At 45.9% G+C, this 18,817-nt stretch overlaps 1 protein-coding gene across 2 annotated transcripts in view; it reads right to left on the bottom strand.

The window, feature by feature from the left end:
* Window positions 1-17,885, bottom strand: part of MME (membrane metalloendopeptidase) — a 30,228-nt gene extending 12,343 nt beyond the window's left edge. The window contains exons 1-13 of one of the 2 annotated variants that reach the window (XM_088061136.1): window positions 17,778-17,885; window positions 14,448-14,617; window positions 13,305-13,340; window positions 9,497-9,658; window positions 8,556-8,636; window positions 7,755-7,850; window positions 7,535-7,653; window positions 6,769-6,834; window positions 4,418-4,552; window positions 2,961-3,062; window positions 1,282-1,418; window positions 1,083-1,176; window positions 334-462 (exon numbers count right to left, since the gene is read on the bottom strand). In XM_088061136.1, coding sequence (XP_087917262.1) covers window positions 334-462; window positions 1,083-1,176; window positions 1,282-1,418; window positions 2,961-3,062; window positions 4,418-4,552; window positions 6,769-6,834; window positions 7,535-7,653; window positions 7,755-7,850; window positions 8,556-8,636; window positions 9,497-9,658; window positions 13,305-13,340; window positions 14,448-14,607 — 1,317 coding nt within the window. In that variant the 5' untranslated portion in view covers window positions 14,608-14,617; window positions 17,778-17,885. Of the gene's footprint in view, window positions 1-333; window positions 463-1,082; window positions 1,177-1,281; window positions 1,419-2,960; window positions 3,063-4,417; window positions 4,553-6,768; window positions 6,835-7,534; window positions 7,654-7,754; window positions 7,851-8,555; window positions 8,637-9,496; window positions 9,659-13,304; window positions 13,341-14,447; window positions 14,618-14,834; window positions 14,961-17,777 lie in introns of those variants that run through there. The other variant, XM_005525141.3, reaches the window with a different exon arrangement.
* Window positions 17,886-18,817: the final 932 nt, after the last annotated feature.

Genomic DNA, 18,817 nt, shown 5'->3' on the forward strand with positions numbered 1-18,817 from the left:
GCACAGAAGTGGCTGCAGGTGCCAGCTGCTCCTGGGGTGTGAGGATTGGCTCGTGCACAGCCTGCCCATGCACCTGGCTCAGAGAGCAGGCAGGAGCCTCTCTCCCTCCAGCTGTGCACCTGCAATCCCCACATTTCACACTGTACCCTAATAAAAACTTGCATTTTTAAACCTTTGCAATAACCATTATTAACACTTCAATACAAACTTAAAAATCAAACCCACTTTGATTACACTGCAATAAAAGGCGCAGTGACAGCCGTGTCAGGAAGAGCATGGTGGTGACAAAGTGACACTTTGGTGGCACTCGGGCTGAGGGGCTGAGGGCTTTACCACATGTTTGCTGTCCCCAGCAAAGGCCTCCTCCACGTAGAGCCGGCCCACGGCGCTCTCCATGTTGGCGTTGACGTAGTTGGCACAGCGGCGCCACGCAGCGCTCTCGGAGCTGGTGCCATAAAGGGCCTGGGGGACACAAGAGCAGGGCAAACGGAGCTGGCAGGGCAGCCTCTGAAACCCCAGCACACCCAGCTCGCACTCCTGGCTGGGGCACTGAGCTGCACTCACTCTGTAAGGGCAGCATCTTTACAAAAATTCTTACAGAGGGAGAAGTTCTGCTGTGGAAATACTAAAAACTTCCATGTCCAGTTGCTGAAATTGCTCAGCATTTCCTTAAAAGCACTAAGCTATCATCAGTCTCGAACAACTGAAAACCAAGATTGAGGCCATAATGTTTGCCTTGGAATATATTCCTTTGGATGATGAAGAGTTTCTAACAAGTCAGTCAGAACTGTAATCCCTTGCAAATAAATTGGACTGTTCTGATACCAAAATGGGGATTAATTTAGATTCGGAAAAACAAGAGACCAAGTACCAGAGCAGTGCTTTCAAATTCACCCATCTATCTGGCATAAATCCCATAAATTATAGATACACTCCAGCAGAGGCTCAGCAAACGCGTCTGGCTTTTGTGTGCAAAATCCAAAATCCATTAAATATTTATATACTACACCTCCATAGAAAAGCTGTCTTTTGTGGCTCACAAAAGCCATCATTACGACTTGGGGAGAGATAAATTTCTGCACCTTACGGAAAGCATTCCTCGTGTCCTTGTAGTCCCGGCTGAGGCTGTTGACAAGATCCATCACAAATCGCCAGGTCATGTAATTCTGAAGGTCTCTGTTCAACAAAACAACAATAATAAGCTGCTGATGTTTTGAGGCATTTTAAGTGTTCTGAAAAGAAAAATGCAAATACCAAATAGCAAATGCTTATCACACCTACCTGGAAGAGTATTTTTCAAGAATAGACCCGAGCTTGAGAAGGTAGTCAGGGTCATAAACAATGACATGTTCTGTGTTGTCAACATTGATTTGGACAGTTGACATGATAGCATTTATGAATTCTGACCAGTTGAACACCTGGAAAATCAACATGCATTATGATATGGTTCAATCATAAACAGTTTAAATATGTTTGCATGACACAAATTCTCTGCCTTTGGTTTCCCTAATATTTGCACTACTTATAAATGGGATCATTGTAATAAGAACTGGCCTGAGATCATTTATAGCTCTGAAAATGTTGTTAACACAGGGGGTATTTGGCTGAAAGGGTAGAGAAATTGCTTTGATTTCAAACTAACACAATTTTTTGTTGATTTTTAGTTTCTGTTCTGCCTATTACTTTAAAAAGTGTTGGTGACTTTTCCCTGCCTGTACCTTTGGAAAGGTTTGTTGGAAGAGGTAATGTCTTCCATCAGACAAATGGAAGTAGCTGAGGAGAGCAGATGAGCTTTCAGGAGCAGTCACTGCAGGTCTGAGAGAGAAGCAGCAAACTTCAGGCTAATCTTGGGAATAATTGCTGTTCTATCCTTAGACATTACAACGCTACCAACTCCCATCAAGTGTCTTTTGAGCATTTTGGAATAAATTTAAATTAGTGCTGATCTGCAGCACCCCTCAGGAACTAATAATAACCAGGGCAATGCCATTCTATGACAGGAGTTGTTGTTTTCTGACAGGATGACTGTAATGGTAACCAACTACACCTGTGGGAGACAGTGAGTTATGAAACCAATTAAACCAGGCAGGAGGGAACTGTCAGAGAATTAAAGTCAATAAAATTGCAGTGAATATGAAAAAGTGCCAGGAATAACAGTGTTTCATTGCACCTTACTGGCCTCAGAAACCTCAATAAAAGTCATGAGAATAAAAACTACCCATGTTCAGTACAGCATTATGTTCCTGAGGAGACAGCACTGTGTTAGCAAAGCTTGGGCTGGATTTCAGCTGCACTCTGGTGCCATGAGTCAAAGGCTGCCCTGCACAAACAGCACATGGCTCAGGGTGAGAGCAGAGCTGACACATCCCGGGGGAGCTGCAGTGGGAGGGATGTGGAGAATTGTCCTATTTCATGGGCCTGACAGCCTGGGCTCCTTTCTGCTTGCCTTGGGAGCAATATTTACAGAGGCAATGTTGGACAAACTGGATTTTTGTTCTGAGTCTGCAGCCCTGGATAAACAGAGTGGAGCTGAGTAGTCCACTAAACCCTGAAGCAGCTGGTGGCTGCAAGCTGGACTTTTGTTCCTGAACCCAAGAGGATAAGGAACAGGATCACAGAATCACAGAATGGCTTGGGTTGGAAGGGATCTTAAAGATCAACTATTTCCAACCCCCTGCCATGGGCAGAAACACATTCCCCTGGATATTTTTTTTTTCCTTTGTGCTTTTCCATCTCTTTATGTTGAGGCAGATGGGAAGATGTGCCTTCAGGTTAGGAGAAGCAGTGGGTACAGAATGTGAGTAGAGTTCAGTGTCATCAGCAGAGTAGGTAAGACTGTGCACATCAGAGTTCAATTGCAAATATGTCATGTCTTTAACAGAAAAAAAAAATCAGGCTTCATTGTTTAATCCCATGAGTGATAAATTAGAGGTTAAAATAACAGGTTATTGATCACTCACCTTATGATTGATTTTCAGTGTGAAGTTGTTTTGGAGTTGTGCCAAGGTCATTTTATTGTACAGCAGAAGTGGATCATTTCTGTCCTCCAATTTTGTTGTTGCCTGTCAAAGTTAATCAGGAGAAAATTACTCAGTATATTGAGTCAGTTCCCAGGAGTTTCAGTTCTGATCGGGGTGCATGGCTGTCCTGTGTGTTGTTTGTGAGCCAGGTACTGCTGGGGAGACACAGCCCCCAGCTCACACAGCTCGCTGCTGCTCTGGGCACTGGCAGTGTGCACTGCTGACTGCAACATCTGCATCCACAACAATAGATTTCACCCTTTTAAAGTGCTTTGAGAAATCAGTTATGCCAAGCCTCCTTCTATCTCTATCCTTCTCTTCCGCTTCCGCTTTCCTATTCTTTTGTGCATTCAGTGGGGTTTTTCTGTGTTTTTTTAACAAATTCCCAAGAGCACAATGCCAGCTCTCTTCAGTCACATCCAGGCTGATACTGAGTTTTGGATGAAAGGTTAAAATCCCAGGCAGTGGCAGCTTCCCCAACACCAGCTGGACTCCACCAGCAGCAACTGCTGCAGGGACATTGCAGCTGTGGGTTCCTTTCATACTCCTCTTTAAAACCTTTCTTCAATGAATTCCCTTTTTGATAATAATTGCCTATCTCTGATCCAAGCCCAGAGATGTGTTTATCACAAAATTGAAGAAAATCAAAATCAGACGGTTTTAGTTTATATAAATGGTTTTCCCAAGTACTTGACCTTACTATCAGTGTAACTTCAAAAATAGCTGAAGCTATAAAATATGTGGTCAGCCTGTTTCATGGTCAACCTCAGCTTCAGGTCCTGCTGCAATGGTTAATGATAATAAGCCATGGTTTGCTCATGAATGCCTTTGGTTTTCTCCATGCACATTCAAACTCTCACTATTTCTCCAAAGTCAAATTCAAATTATTTTTCCTTTGTCTTTTTCTTTTAAGGGAGAACAATGTTTGGTTAAAAATGCCCTTGGAACAATCAGCATTGTGGAGCAGCTTGTGCAGCACAAACATGACTTTGTGTTCACAGCAGGCCAGGGGCTGGGAATCTGCTGCTCTGGGATCCAAACAGCCCACGGGGAAACAGGACAAAGGGAGGAGAGGCCCCAGAGCATCTCCCAGAACTCCAAACCACATTAACCAAAGCCCAGATCTGTCTCTCTCTGCTCTTGCAAGGCTTCTGTGAACAGATCAGGATAAAACATTTCATTGCTTGGAAAACAGCTGCCTGAAATACTTTCCCTTGCTCCTCCCAGAACACAGCTGTATTTCTGTCTGTTTCTTCAGGTGCAACAGGTTCCACATATTTCTACTCCCACAAAGCAGCATCAGCAAACCAAGCTAACCACTCACTTTACAGTCAGCTCTCAGGTATCATGAAAAAAAGTCAGTTATTTAAAGGATAGTTTAAAGATGTTTTTCTTACATTGGCAATCTCTGTCTCCAAGTCCATAACTCTTCTCATTTGTTCAGAAATCTCATTCTCATTGACAGAAATATTTCTTTCTTGTAGGATTAGTCTAGCTACAGAAATCATGAAATCAACATAGGCAGAACATGCCTGCAGGAAAAAACAGGAACAGTTTTAAGACAAAGTTCTTCAAAGTAGAACATACCTTAATTATCTTCGAGATTTCATCTTCATTTTTATGAACTACAGTTCTTCATCCCATATTTAAACAGGTCAATTTAATGGGAAATAGGGTTAGAACACAACTGGAAATTAAGTGTGAACATCCCCTCACAGAACACTGCTGGGTAACTGGAGCACTGTTCAAAGCTGAACACTCCCAACGACCGCACTATTTGCATTATTTACAGTGAGACATTTGTGTGTCCATATTTAAACCATCACCCATGTTTTTTCTAGCTCACTTTAATTACAGCTTCCAAAAATACTGTTTCCAAAGAGCTGTGTTCCCAGGAACATAAAACAAGGGAATTGGCTTTGTGGGAAAAGCACTCCCTGAAGCACTCCTCCAGTGCTTCTTGAAACAGAACTCTTGTTGCTGTATGCAAAGTTAGGTATACTATAGACAATATATATGAACTTTATCATTAAAGAGTTCACTGATGATAAGCCAGCAGGGACAGGGATGGGACAGGGACGGGACAGGGACAGGGGCTGGGCAGCACAGAGCTGCCAGCAGGGACAGGGATGGGACAGGGACAGGGATGGGACAGGGACAAGGCTCACAGCAGCTCAAAGGGCTGAACTCCCAGTGTCAGCTGCAAGCGAGAGAGATCATTTCAGAAAGAGAAAAGTCCATGAAACCACTGCCAGCTATAACAAGTCACAAAAGACAGTGCATAACAACCCTGTAAAAACATCATAAAATTCAATATAGCTATTACCTCAAACCAGTAAGTTAACAGAGACTTTTAGGTGCCAGTCAGTGACTTTTTTTTCTCCTAAGTGCAGCTCTTAAGTCAGGTAGCAAAAAACTAAGTCAGCTAGTTTCAAGTGGACTGTATAAATAATCTCAGCTATTCCAGTGGAAACTTAAGACATCAGAATCACTCCTGTCTGAGCAGAGCCATCCTGTATCTTACAAGAAAAAAATATTTTAAAATTATTGGCAGGTTCCACCTGTAGCTCTGGGGTGGGAAGTCCTGCTGGAGGCAGAGGCCAGAGGCCAGTGGGAAGGAGCAGGAGGCAGAGATGATGTGTGCAGCTCCTGGAGTGGAATTACACGGCAGGAAGCAGAGCCAGGAGCAGGCTGTGCCGGAGAGCAGGGCTGGGAGGAGCAGCTCTCCCTTGGAGCAGTCCTGCTTGGAAGGACACTGGGACACTGGAACCTGCCTGCCACTGATAAAGCTGTTTTTCAACAATACTTCCTCCTTTGCTTTGCAGCAGTGCAGAGCTGATACTCAGGTAGGTCAGAGGGTGGGAATTGTCTCTCAGTGCTGCAGTTAGCACAACACATGGAAGGAGCAGATTGTGCAATGTGAGCCAGCTCCTAAAGGCCATCTCACATGGAACTGAGCAGTTCAGATGGCAATGATTGTCTTAATGAGCATGTGATCTGTAATCAAATATAATCACTATTAACTGTTGGCACATCAGCAAAATACCCAAATGGCCTGTACACTTTCTCATTGCTTCTGCATTTAATTACACAGAAGGAATGTGGTTAATTAAAGGTCACTGTGGTAGCAGTTTCAGCTCCATGACTTCAGCACAGACACCCATCAGCTCTCAAGGACTTAAAGCACATCCAAGATTAGCAACAGGGATTCAGTGTCAGTGCTAACAGGTTAATGAGACCGGTAGAAGTAATGAGTAAACAAGAATTAAAGGAGACCATGTGAGGTTTCAGGTATCTGAGCCATTTCTGTGGTATCACGTCCTTTTGCTGCTGTGTTTGTGTTCAGCAGTTGATGTGGGAGACTGTGATCTTTTCATATCTTTCATGCAGCAAAGTGTGTCCTTGGTTCTGAATGTTCTGTTTTTCTTTCCAAGCCTATTCCTGGTGGAAGTAGTTCACCTGCAGCATTTGCCAGTTGCTGCCAGTCGGTCACAGCTCAGAAGTGGCCTCCTTTTTGCAGTGACAGAACAGGGCTGATCGTGACCACTTGTATTCTGTCTAAATACAACTCTGACAGCCAGGGGATAGCCCTTGATCCAACTGTGAAGCCTGGCAGAGGCTCTGTAACAAAGCTAAATTGTTTTATATTTATCTCCTTCCAAAAGGTCTTAAAAAGTCAAACAGCTGCCTTGAAAACACAGGTTAAAACATGAGAACTGCCAGCAGCGGTGCGTCAGCTCCCGCTCACCTCTTGGTATGCACCAGTGCACTCGTAGTAGTCCCGAGAAGGCAGGCCCAGCCCAGGCTGATCAATCTGTAAATGCAAATAAAAACTGAGAAGTGCTTAAGGGGAAGTGGCAGAGCATTATGCTGTTCTTTTGGTAACTACAGGTGCTGATGCTTCACTGGCCAAATTATTTTCTGGCCACAGGGGCGTTCCTCTCTCATCCTGCTGCCTGCCTTTGACTATTTTCATTCTCATTAAATGTTTTGGTTTTCTTTTCAATCTTTTTCTTCTCCTGTTGCTGAACACTGCAAGGCACTGGTAGCCAGTGTGAAAATAGGTGAAGTGCAGATGACAAAACAGCCCAGAGACAAGCTAGGCAGCTCCTGCATCCCTGAAATCCCTGCACGTGAAGTGCTCACGGCTCCATCCACCCACTGACAGGAGAGATTGGCCCTTTGCTCCTCTCACTGCTGCATCCCAGCAGGCACCAGACTTCTCCTGCCTTGTCTGGATGTTCGAGTTTCAGAGATGACCTTTCTGTCTCTGTCATTCCCATCTCACTGACAGTAACAGTGTATGAGTGCACACAACAACCACATCAGCTTGGAGAACAGACAGGGAACTGCAAACCCAGAGTCTCAGCTGAAAACTACATTAATTCACAAATTCATCTACAAAGTACTCAGGTCAAATTCAGATCACTGATCTTTCTCCTTGTTAACATTTATGTCTGTGCTTCCAGTTATCTGCTGCACTTTTATGATCAACACAAGGAAGGCAGACTTACGTGAATGATATGTGCTGTGGAATTTTTATCATCTGTTCCAACAAAAAAATTAATAAGGACCTTTTTTCCATATCTGGAGTTGAGCTGTGCAATAGCTGTCTCAGCTGTCCAAGCAGTACCTAAGCAAATGAAAGGTATAGTCAGTCTCTATTTTTGATAAGCAATAAATTAAATAATTTAGATATTTTTACTAAAAGGAAATAAGCACAGGTTATCTTACCATAGGAAGCATTCCAGTTAGTTGTTGCTACAGGCCACTCAGACACATTTGGCAATAAACTAATTAGAGGCCTTCCACCTCTGCTATCAATGGCAGCTTTTGGAAAAAATAAAACAAGTTACCATGACATTTTAAACCCCACAAATATTATATATTAAAATATGTATTATAATGAGTTCAGAACAATGAAGCTGAGAACTGTTTCCCCCATCACCACAGCAGCAGTTTGCTCTGATGTATGACTGTGCTTTAACATTTAATGTAAAAATGTTCCAGACACAAACAGCATATGCAGATCCTTGGGACCATGACATTGAAGTACTGTCTTTTTTTTTCTCTCTGCTGATAGTTCGAAATAATAGTTTTGAAAAGTATTCCTACTGCTACAAAAACTATAAAAATGTGATTTAAGAAGCACTGCAAACAGTTTTACTGCTCTATTCTCATGGCAGAGCCTGGTGTGCCAGGTAGCTTTCATCTCATGCCTGGTAACTTCTTCAAAAGAAGTTAATTCCCATTTAACTGAAAGGATTTGAGTTTATATGTCTGCAGCAAATTAGTAACCAAAGAGTTACCTAAAGTAACTGAAGTTACCTGAAATAAGGTAGTAAAGCAGGAGGTACAATACCAATTTTACTGCTGACATTCTGATTGGACTGTATAGAACAGATACATTTTCATTTTCTCTGAGGATATCTGAGAAAGGATGCCCAGAACAGGATACAAGTGCAGCTGCCTGAGGCAGGGCCCTGTGGGCGCTGTGCAGGCATCCTGTGTGCAGTGGCCTCAGGGGACACTCACTTTCATTTATGCAGGACCTGTACAGAGTTTTTGCCTTCTGCACCGCTGGGATATCGTTGGTGCTGGGGGTGTCGAGGACATCTGAAACACACACAGCGAGTAATGGTCATTCCTGCTCCATCCTGGTGGGTCCTGAGCAGCAGGGCTGGGCCAGGAGCGCTCTGTGTCCGTGGCCAGCTCCAGGGAGGCTGAGGGGAAAAGCTCTGGAGCTGAAAAGCCCTGCAGTGGCTGCAGTCTGTGTTAGTACGGGGGATGTAACCGATAGCAGATACTCTGTAGGTCACCCTGTGGGAAAGACAAACGCTCTGACTTCTCAGGGACAGGTTTTAAGCAACCAGGCTATTGTGTAAAGACACAGCTGGCAAAACCAAGAGATAGGCCAAGGGAAAAAAAAAAGGGTATTTAGCCTGGAGAGAGCGGGTTGGAGAGCGTCACATGAGAACAGAGTGACTTCTTGGACTCTGTTATTTTCACCTGAAAAAAGGCATGGTGAACAATTTGATACTGTTGCTATGACAGGTAGGAAAAAGGCTTGCCTGGCTCTTTGGTATTTCTGATGGAACACAGATATGCAGGACATGGGCTGCCAGAGAGCAGCTTCCAGCATTTCAGCTGATGTGGATACAGCCAGACTTCCCTCTCCTCCTCCTCCTCCTCCTTCAGCTGCCTGGTGCTGTCTCTGGGGCAGGCTCAGGGTGGGGACTGCAGTTGTTCTGATCTGCAGATAGCAGCAAGGGCAGGTCTGCTCAGCTCTGCTTCAGTGTCAGACACAGCAACACGCTCCCAGAACTCTCCAAGCAAACAGTTTGGGGCAGATTTGTCTTGAACCAAACACAAAAACCTGAAATATCTGGTAGTATTTTAAGCTTTGCTAGAAAACCACAACTTCTTAGGATAACACGTAAAGAAGAAACTTTATTTAGTCCCCAAACTCCACTGACCTTTTAAAACAACTTCTAGTTCGTCTCTCAAAATGTCAAAGTTGCTATAACGGGAGCTGGTCTCGGGGATGACGTTCCTCTTGAGCCACCCTCCGCAGGCGTACTGGTAGAAGTCGTGGCAGGGCCTGGCACTGGGGTCCATGTTCTCCAGGATCCGGGCGGCTGCGGGCACACAGAGAGCCTTTACAGAAACACACCAATGCACTTGGCTTCTCTCAAGAGGGAAGTCATAAATGCATTTAGTTTAGAATAGGCTCAAGCTTACTTGAATGTTCTAGACCAAACAAAGTTCTCATTGGCGAACAAGGAATTACTATTCCTGTGCTGACCACAACTTCCATACTTTCCAGTTGGCTGTGTTTACTGGCAGTAAACTGACAGATGTTCCTGCTCCCTGTGAGTGGTCACTCACTTCTAAATAAAATGTAGGATGTTTCATTTACCCTTCACTCACCCTCCTTTGTACTGAAATGTGGTGAAAAGGGACATTAAAAGCACAAGACGTAGCAGAGGTTAAGTATCCACTGTAATGGAATTTTGGTAATTACGTGTGATTTAGACTCAACTGAATCCTGTCTATTTCAATAAAATACTGACTTTGTTGCACTATTTCAGTTCTTGTCAGGAAAGGTTTTTTCCATTAATGCCTTCCGGAAGCTACACTCATTTTTAGACTTGCTCCACATTTTACTCTAGAACTGGTACTGCCTCTTGCTATCGCTTTGACCCTCTGGAGTGGCTTGTCCAAGACTGGCCAGCCACTGACCAGTCGTGACAGGGATTCTCAGCGAAATCCAAATCCTTGATGACAGCTTCCCAGCTGCTGTCCATAAACCCTCTGGGCTTTTTAAACCCCCTGTACCTATTCCTATTCCACCCAGACTGCTTCTACCACCAGGATGCCAGAACAGAGTGTCACAGAAAGGAGAGATCTTAGGAGTCAGGCAAGAGCTAGGGATACCTCTGAATTTCCCAGGATACTGAATATTCTTCCCATTTTTCTGACACTATTTTTAATAAATTATGAGGCTTGTGATTTCAAGTGTTCATTCCTCCACATGGGCAAGTCAAGTATTTATAGTTATTTTTTCCAGTACTTTCAATATTTTCCATGTCTCCTGTGCTGGTGGAAATGGAGAGAGTCTGTGATGTTGATTTGCCTGCCCCCATTTTTCTGTTGGCTTAGGAGTGCTTCATTCTAGGCCAACATCTGATGTTTTTACAATGTTCCAGTGCCTGCAAGATGGAAATAGCCATGGACAGGTGAATTTTCAACCTCAGACTGCTTCAGTAGCATAAAACCCACTGTGGAAAGAGATGCAAAGTCTCCTAGCTGGTGGTTTTCCTTCTGAAGTCAACGGCTTCAGGGTGACTTCTATTTGAAGGGACACAGGATCATGCCAACAGCCAAGAGATTGGGAAATTCAGTCATGTTTTTACTAAGTGTGACACTTGCTGCAGCCCCAAGTGCTCTGGGATTGTGGAAGCTTTGGTTCTGGTTTCTGTCTTTTTTGCTCTGTTTCACTTAGGGGAAGGGGAGTGTGTTGAATGCTGCAGTTTATTCCTGTCCTAACTCCACCTATTTGCTGTGAAAGAGGAAAGCTGTAACTATTCCTATCATCTCCTGTTTTAAGGGTATCCCTCTGAATCTCTCTGCCAGTCCAGGGCAGCACCTGAAGGGCATCACTGTCCCTTGGATGACCTTGGCATGTGTCAGTCCAGCAGCACAGACTTTCCCAGGCAGGAGTGGACAGCCCAGCTGGCTCAGTCACAGCCCTGCCAAACACTTACAGAAGGACAGAAACATCTGACACCAAGAAAAGATGGCCCATATCCATTGACTTGTCACTTTGGGGAAAACCTCACAACAAAACCCAGGAGAAATCCACATCTTGCTTAAATCAGAGAGATCATTACCAGTGTGATACCAAACCTGGCTTGAACTGTGCAGCCGGGTTGCTCTGCTTGGAGACAGCACCGGGGTGATCCTCTGTGCCTGCTCGTGTCACTCAGAAATAATCATCTCTTTTAACTCTCCTGCTCCAAGGTCCAGGCCAGCCAACATTAGCTATCCAACTTTTATCAGAACTTAAAGCTTAAATACTGCAAAAGTACCAGAAAGAGCTCAGCTGTGGGAACTGTGGTTTTTCATGTAGGGCTGTGTGTGAAGTATATACACTAAATATGACCATGCAGAATACTCTCTTCAAGAGTGTTATTTGCACACCTGAGCCCCAAGATAACCATTCATTATTTGGCTGATACCACAGATATATTATAATCAAGGGAATGTGATTATGTTATGAATATTTTGTTATTCTATCTCTAATCCAGGTGAATTCATACCTGTGCAAATACAGGTAATACACAGTGTACTCTTCATTAGTGCTCAGTGTTGCTGTGACAAACCAGTGTTTGGCTTTGTTCCTACTGTCACTTGTTTACTCAGTTCTTACCTGCCACCAAGAATGTAGAGCTTCATATACTTGTATATGATCAATGTAATGATTAATCTTATTGTATACTCCTGACTGTCAGTTGTTGCTTTAATGGCTTACAAATAAAGTAATATAAGCTGGCAAAGCAACCAGTGACCTGGGGAGGATTCAGGAGCAAAACAATGTGCTTACCTAGGTAAGAAACAGAGATCAAAATCCCCTGTTCCATCAGGCTGTGCTGCCTGAGCTCAGGGAAGTTAACAGAGTGTGTCAGCTCATCCAAAAAATGCTCAAATGTACAGACTGCATCGTATCTTCCTGTGCTACACTGCAGTGGTCTCACAAATCCATGGATAACAGTGCCATGCAGTTATTGGTATTTTACCCTGGGTATAACCAATGAATTCTCATTACATTTTTTCTTCTTTATTTGTTCATTATTTGTTTTACTACATTTTTTTTTTCTTCTGATCATTTATTTGCAGCTCTTCTCTCAAATGAACAATCAATTCTATCAGTATCTTCACTTTATCCCTTTCCAGAGGTTAAATGCTGTTAAAGCGTTTAACAGAAGCATAAAAGGGCAAAATTGTTCTGATTAATTAATTTAGGCATTTTTGCTACATTGTGCCTCATTGCTCCAAACTTCCTGCTTTTCCCTTTGGAGTTGGTCCATCATCAGATAGTCTGTCTGAACTCCCTTGTAGCAATGTGTATTTAGCTGAAAATGAGCATCAGCAGAGATTAAAAACAATCTGCTAGAGAACTAATTGGCTCATTTTCCAAACCACAGCGTGAGTTTTCATGCTGGGAGAAGAACACCTTGGAAGTGGAATGAAAAGACAGTGATGGCCACCTGAAATAAACCTTATGTCTGTCCCATGCTGATGACAGTCTGCAGCTCCTGGGATGAGGGGCTGCCCTGGGGCTTTCCCTGACTCCAGCAGGACTGGGATGTGAGCAGCCTGAAGCCAGTAGTCCCATGGAAGTAAGGAAACCAATATACTGATTTTCCTGTGCTGTTTCTGGTGTATCTGCAAGTCTAAGTGGTGTCTGCAAATCAGAACCTTTTGGGAGCCTCCCTTGGGATGCTGTATTCCTGGGACTCTTTAACAACTGCGCTTGTTACTGAAGGATGAAGCAGATTGTCAGAATATAACAGACTGAATCTTTTGGACATGGAGCATAACTTTGTAAGATTGACAAGATCATAGCACAAGAGTTTACTTTTGGAGAAGAACTATGCTAAGAAAATCGTGTGGGGTAGCAGACCCACACTTTCACGTGCCACTCTTGCCTGCAGTTACATGGGAGAATTCCATGTTTAAAACACATACATTAATTTAAAACATATGTATTTTCAGTCTTACCTGATTTGATACAGTCTGGCGTCTTACAAATCCCATCTAAAAGAGAATACAATCATAATCTTAATTCTTTACTCAATGTCAGTATAATAAAATTTACTGTAAATATTTCCACTGACATATTGTCTTACTGTACACTGCAATTTAATTGCCTGTACAGTAAGATAATATGAATGGACACATTACACTCAGTAAGGGAATATTTATAGGATCAGGCTCTAAAAATATCATCATCTTGAACCCTTTAGGGTAATTCAGTGCTAGTCACTCATCATGTGGAATTTTTGGAGTCATCAGAGGAAAATGTCCTATCAATTGGAGGTGGGCAAAATATTATTTTTATAACAAAGAAGCAATTTAGAGAAAAATAGCTCAAGGACTGAAGAGAATTACAAAGCCAGTTTGAATTTAGCAATACTTTACAATGACAAAAGGATTTTCAAGGAATTGTATGAAAATTCTCAGACATTCACTCTGAAGTCTTCTGAACAAAATACAGGATTCAGAAACATGAAAATATTTCCTTTTGAGACTTTGAAAATAAAAGTTTTTTGTCCCATAATGGCATTTTTCCATCCCATCATTGAACTACACTTCAATAAATAGCTTAAACAAAACTATTAAGTACTTCAAAATTAAACAAAGCACTTAATTCCCAATATAAGGAAAAATTCTAGTTTGATACTAGACAGAAATTTTAGCTTCTCTGTATTATCTTTCCCAAAAATTATCAGGGTATTTCCACCTGAATGAAATTATTTTGCTCTGTCTGCTGAAGCACAAAACCTCTCAGGATGACTGCACTCACTGAGAGTCCTTGCTGCAACAGCCAAAAAGGAAAAGAATAGGATTTTCATGCATCTCCAGGAACACAAAGGAAGGCCTGGAGTTTGGTTTTCTTCAGCAATGTTGTAATTTGTTGGGATTTTTGCTTACTGAAGCATTAATTACAAACAGAAGTATTCCTAAGTCAGAACAAGCAGATGGTTTGTGTTTACCACAACTTTGCATGAACAAACGAATTTACCGAGTCCCAGTTGGAAAGACGCAGTTTCTGAGTTTTTCCAGCAACAAGGAGTGTGGATGCAGCTTTACATTTCAGGCAGCATCCCAAACCCTCCCCATTCCCACGTGCCGCGGACTCACCGTCGTACGTGGCGTACAGGGCGATCATGGTGATGGCCACGATGGCCAGCAACACCACCACCACAGCCAGCCCTATCTCCAGGCCACTCCATCCCAGTTTCTTCTTTGGTTTTGGAGTATTCATTTCAGTTATATCCATCTGGCTTTCCGACTTGCCCATAACCCAGCGTCTGGAATGGAAAAGGGAATATTCACTGAGCACTTACTCTGAGTCATGGGCTTGAAACCGGCTCCTCAAGTGCACTGGAACAAAGATGTTTTCTAGGTGAGTTTTCCAATTATTTGTAATACTGCTGGGCTGTCAGTCAGGAATGAAGAATCCTGCCCCCTGCCAGGCCTGCGCACACACACAGACACACACACACACACACACACACACACACGTACCATGCACTTCGTGTCATGGATCGAGAGCAGAAGACTGGAGTTTCTTCACATGGAGGAGCTTCCTTCACACCACACAGAAAAGGAAGGCCAGCAAACCAAAACCTATTTTTAAAACGTATCTGTGAGGTTTAATCTTGTGTGAAGGTACAGGAGTTCACATTCAGTAAAAAGCAAGTCTCTTTGCTTGAATAAAAATTAACTTAACCTGCCAATTACTTATCTAATGCCAAAGGTCAAAATATGCCATTGTGCTTCGCTGTCACTTCTAAAATATTATGTAAGCAGTTCCTGACTACAGCTTTACAGCTGGCTCTAAAAATAGAAAAAGAAATCAGGCTCTGCTGGGAGCCTGTCAAACTCACACTGAAGACAGTGAGCCTTCACAGCAATTTTTAAAGAACTGTGAGCACGGCTGTCTTTGGGGGTTAGAGCACTGAAAACAGGAGTCACGCAACACCGCCGGCAGTGAGCTCACGCTCACTCGGGCAGCTCCTGCAGGAGGGTTGGAGACCCACTTTCTGTTCCTCTTCACAGGTAACTGGGCCACCTTTGCCGTGCTGCTGTGCTCTCCCTTCACCTGCTCCTACTTATCCAGGGCCAGACTTTCCTCCACCAGCTGAGATTCCAATCCCTACACACACAGCAATGTATTTCTCAGTATTTCACAATGAAAATCCCTGCCAGCATTTTCTGGGGCTCTTTACATGCACAGGCAGTACACACCCTTTCCATTCAATGGGAAAGAATATGAGAATTTCACTGGGATAAATAATGGAAACACTACATTCCCCAGACCCCTCACACAAAGGTCAACCTTCCTTACACCCTCTCCCCGTAAGTCAGTGAGGGACCCTTCTCAGGCTCTGCATCCAGCCAAGTCTAAGACTCAGAACTTCATTATTTTAAACTGGCTTAGCTGTATTGCTGACTTGTGTCCATCCCAACTCAAACTCTCCTCAAATTTCTGCAATCTCTCAGATCGCCAGTCTTTGCTTTTCCACTGGACCTCCCTTTTCTGCCTGATTCACATTCCTTAGTTTCCAATAATCTCTTCCTTCCTCTGATGTCCACCTCCCCTAGAATGCGGCTCCTCTGCTGCAAGAACAGGTCCCTAAAGTGTATGTTTATTAATAAACTAAAGATGTCAAATAACACGGTACTAGAGATATAAGTACACTGTTCCTCTGCAGAAACGAGAGGACATCTTATTTCTGCGTGTCTCATCTGCCCTTCTGTCACTACTCCCGGGACATCAGCTGCAGGAGGTGACTGGCAGTGCCAGAGCTGCAGCTCTTCCGTGGAGGCTGGAATCCTGAGGTCTGCCCAGCCTCTGTCTTTCTGCACCTGCAGGGACCATCACTACTTTCATGTGCCTCGTGAGCTGCTGTTTTTCTCTGAAGAACAGGATTTTTGGTCAAATGAACCAATGGTCTCTGAGGCACAGGACTGAAATCCCACTGAAACGTGCAAAGGAGTGAGAAATCTGCCCTGCATTAGTAATGAGCTAGAAGTTCACAGGTAATAAAAAAGCAAATTAACCATTATCCCCTTCTCACTTCCAGATAAGCAGCAAGAAAATGTTATCTATATGGACTAAATACTGCCGAGTCCCCAGATCCTCTGAGTACTTGCAGCCTCAATGAACCAATGATGCTTATCTCCTGACTCTGGTGGTGGCTTTAAGCACTGAAAACAGTTCCGTAGAGCAGCAGGAAACACTGCACCTTTCATGTGCAAATATGTTCTTTGCAGTCATCTAAGTTTTTCCAAGGGAGCTCATCTTTCTGTTCCTGCACGAGCACTCCTCGTGTCTAAAGGCATCTGACTAATTTTTACTTCTAGTTATTTAGAGAGTTGAGACCATCTGCATTAAAAACCAGCAGGTAGAAGCTGTTTTATGTGCTACTGCTAGCACAGCGAAACTGTAGGAATAATTTAAGCAGATACAAGCCTCGGTACTGTGGTTTTCTTATACTTCTCCTGGTGCTTATGTGATCCCCTCTGCTCTGCCTACTGAAGCTTAGATGTTTCCACTGATCCTGATCTAGATGGCACAGGGAGTTAATTAATGCAGCTTTTGGTTTTGGGATGGGTTTGTTAAAATCGGTTTGTGGCTTACTTGGTTCCCAGCGTCGCCTCCACAGAAAATGTAGCATATCACGGGAATGCTTTTTTATTTCCATTAACTTGTGCAATCTTAACTTGTCCCATGCCGGCCGGGCAGTGCCATGGGGCATCGCCTGCACCTCTTCTGCCGCCCGGAGCCCGGCACAGCCCCGGAGCCCTGCACAGCCCCGGAGCCCGGCACAGCCCCGGAGCCCGGCACAGTCCCCGAGCCCGGCACAGCCCCGGAGCCCGGCACAGCCCCGGAGCCCGGCACAGCCCCGGAGCCCGGCACAGCCCCGGAGCCCGGCACAGCCCCGGAGCCCTGAGCCCGGCACAGCCCCGGAGCCCGGCACAGTCCCGGGGCCCAGGGCCTGGCACAGCCCCGGGGCCCGGCACAGTTCCCCAGCCCGGCACAGCCCCGGAGCCCGGCACAGTTCCCAAGCCCGGCACAGCCCCGGAGCCCGGCACAGTCCCGGAGCCCAGAGCCTGGCACAGCCCCGGAGCCCGGCACAGCTCCTCCACTCTCCGAGCGCGGCTCCGGCCCTCGGGGAGGCGCTTTGGGCCGGCCCGGGCCGCCCTGAGCGGGGAGGGCGCTCGGCTCTGCCGCTGTCCGGGACGGTCCCGGCCCCCCGAGGGTGGCTCGGGGCGCTGCTCCCGAGGTGCGACCCCCGGCCGAGCCCGGCCCGCTCGGCCCCTCGACCCGAGGGGGACCTGGTCTCAGACCCAGCGTCCCGGCTCAGGGAGCACCGCTCCCGGCTGGCAGCTCCCGGCTTGGGGAGCCGCGCGGGGCCCCGTCCGTCCGTCCCGCCCGCTCCCGCAGCCCCGTCCCGCACTCACCCGCTGGCGCTCGCAGGGGTCCGGCTCCGGGGCCGCCTCGCACATCCCCGGGCGGCGCCGGGCGGAGGCGGCGGGGACGCCCCGAGCCGGCGGGTCCGCGCCCGCGGGGCCCGGGGGGAGGCGGCGCAGGCTGGGACCGGGGCTCAGGCTCAGGCTCGGGCTGGGGCTCGGCTCAGGCTGGCGGGGCTGTGCCGGGCAGCCGCCGGCGGGGCTCAGCGCCCCCGGGCAGCGGCAGTGCCGCGGAGCGCCCGCATCGCCGGGACATCAGAGCCCGGGGCGCTCCCCGCTGCCCGCCGCCGATCAAAGGAGCCCTTGTCCGCCGGACGAGCAATTCTCCGGCTGACCTGAAGGCTTCTTCCTCTTCGCGATCATAAAAATGGGATGGGGCAGGAAACAAACAAACAAGGCCCCCCCGCACCTCGCCGAGCCTCCCCCGGCGCCGGGGCAGCGGCGGGGGCAGAGCGGCGGAGCGGGGCCGGGCGGGGCCGGTGCAGCGGCCCCAGCACCTGCCCGCCCGCGCCGCCTGCTCATCGCTCCCCAGGCGCTTCGGGAGAACGAGGGACAGGATGCACGGGGAAGGCTAGCGGCTGCATGTCTGCGGCTCGCTTTCATGCACGCTCATCGCCTTTGTCAAATTAATGCAGTCACATACGGTCTGCAAGATCTTACATCCTCGTTCACCGAGTGGTTTCTCCTCGGGAGGGAGATAGCTGTGACTTCTTGCACAGAGAGGTAGCTCTGAGCTCTGTCTAAAGATTTCTCAGCAAACTGAGTATCAAAAGATGTTTGTTTCATTCTTATAAAGTTTCATTTTTACTAAGAGACTGACAAACATCAACAGCAGCAATGAGTTGCCGTTATTCCTCTTACTCAAACCAGACACCACGCTGCTTTCTGGTGCATTCCTTTAGAGGTTTATTACCTCTGAGGCAGACATGGCAGGAATTTCTGAAATCTTTTATTACTAGCTACACACACTAAAATGTCTGCGGCTGGAGAGGGGTAACTTCCTCCTACCAAGAAAGGTGGAAACTGAATAC

This window comes from Pseudopodoces humilis, chromosome 11 (genome assembly GCF_049639895.1).
Source record: "Pseudopodoces humilis isolate 2021_Gansu_Grassland_sample_001 chromosome 11, ASM4963989v1, whole genome shotgun sequence".
In the NCBI taxonomy this organism is placed as follows: Eukaryota; Metazoa; Chordata; class Aves; order Passeriformes; family Paridae; genus Pseudopodoces; species Pseudopodoces humilis.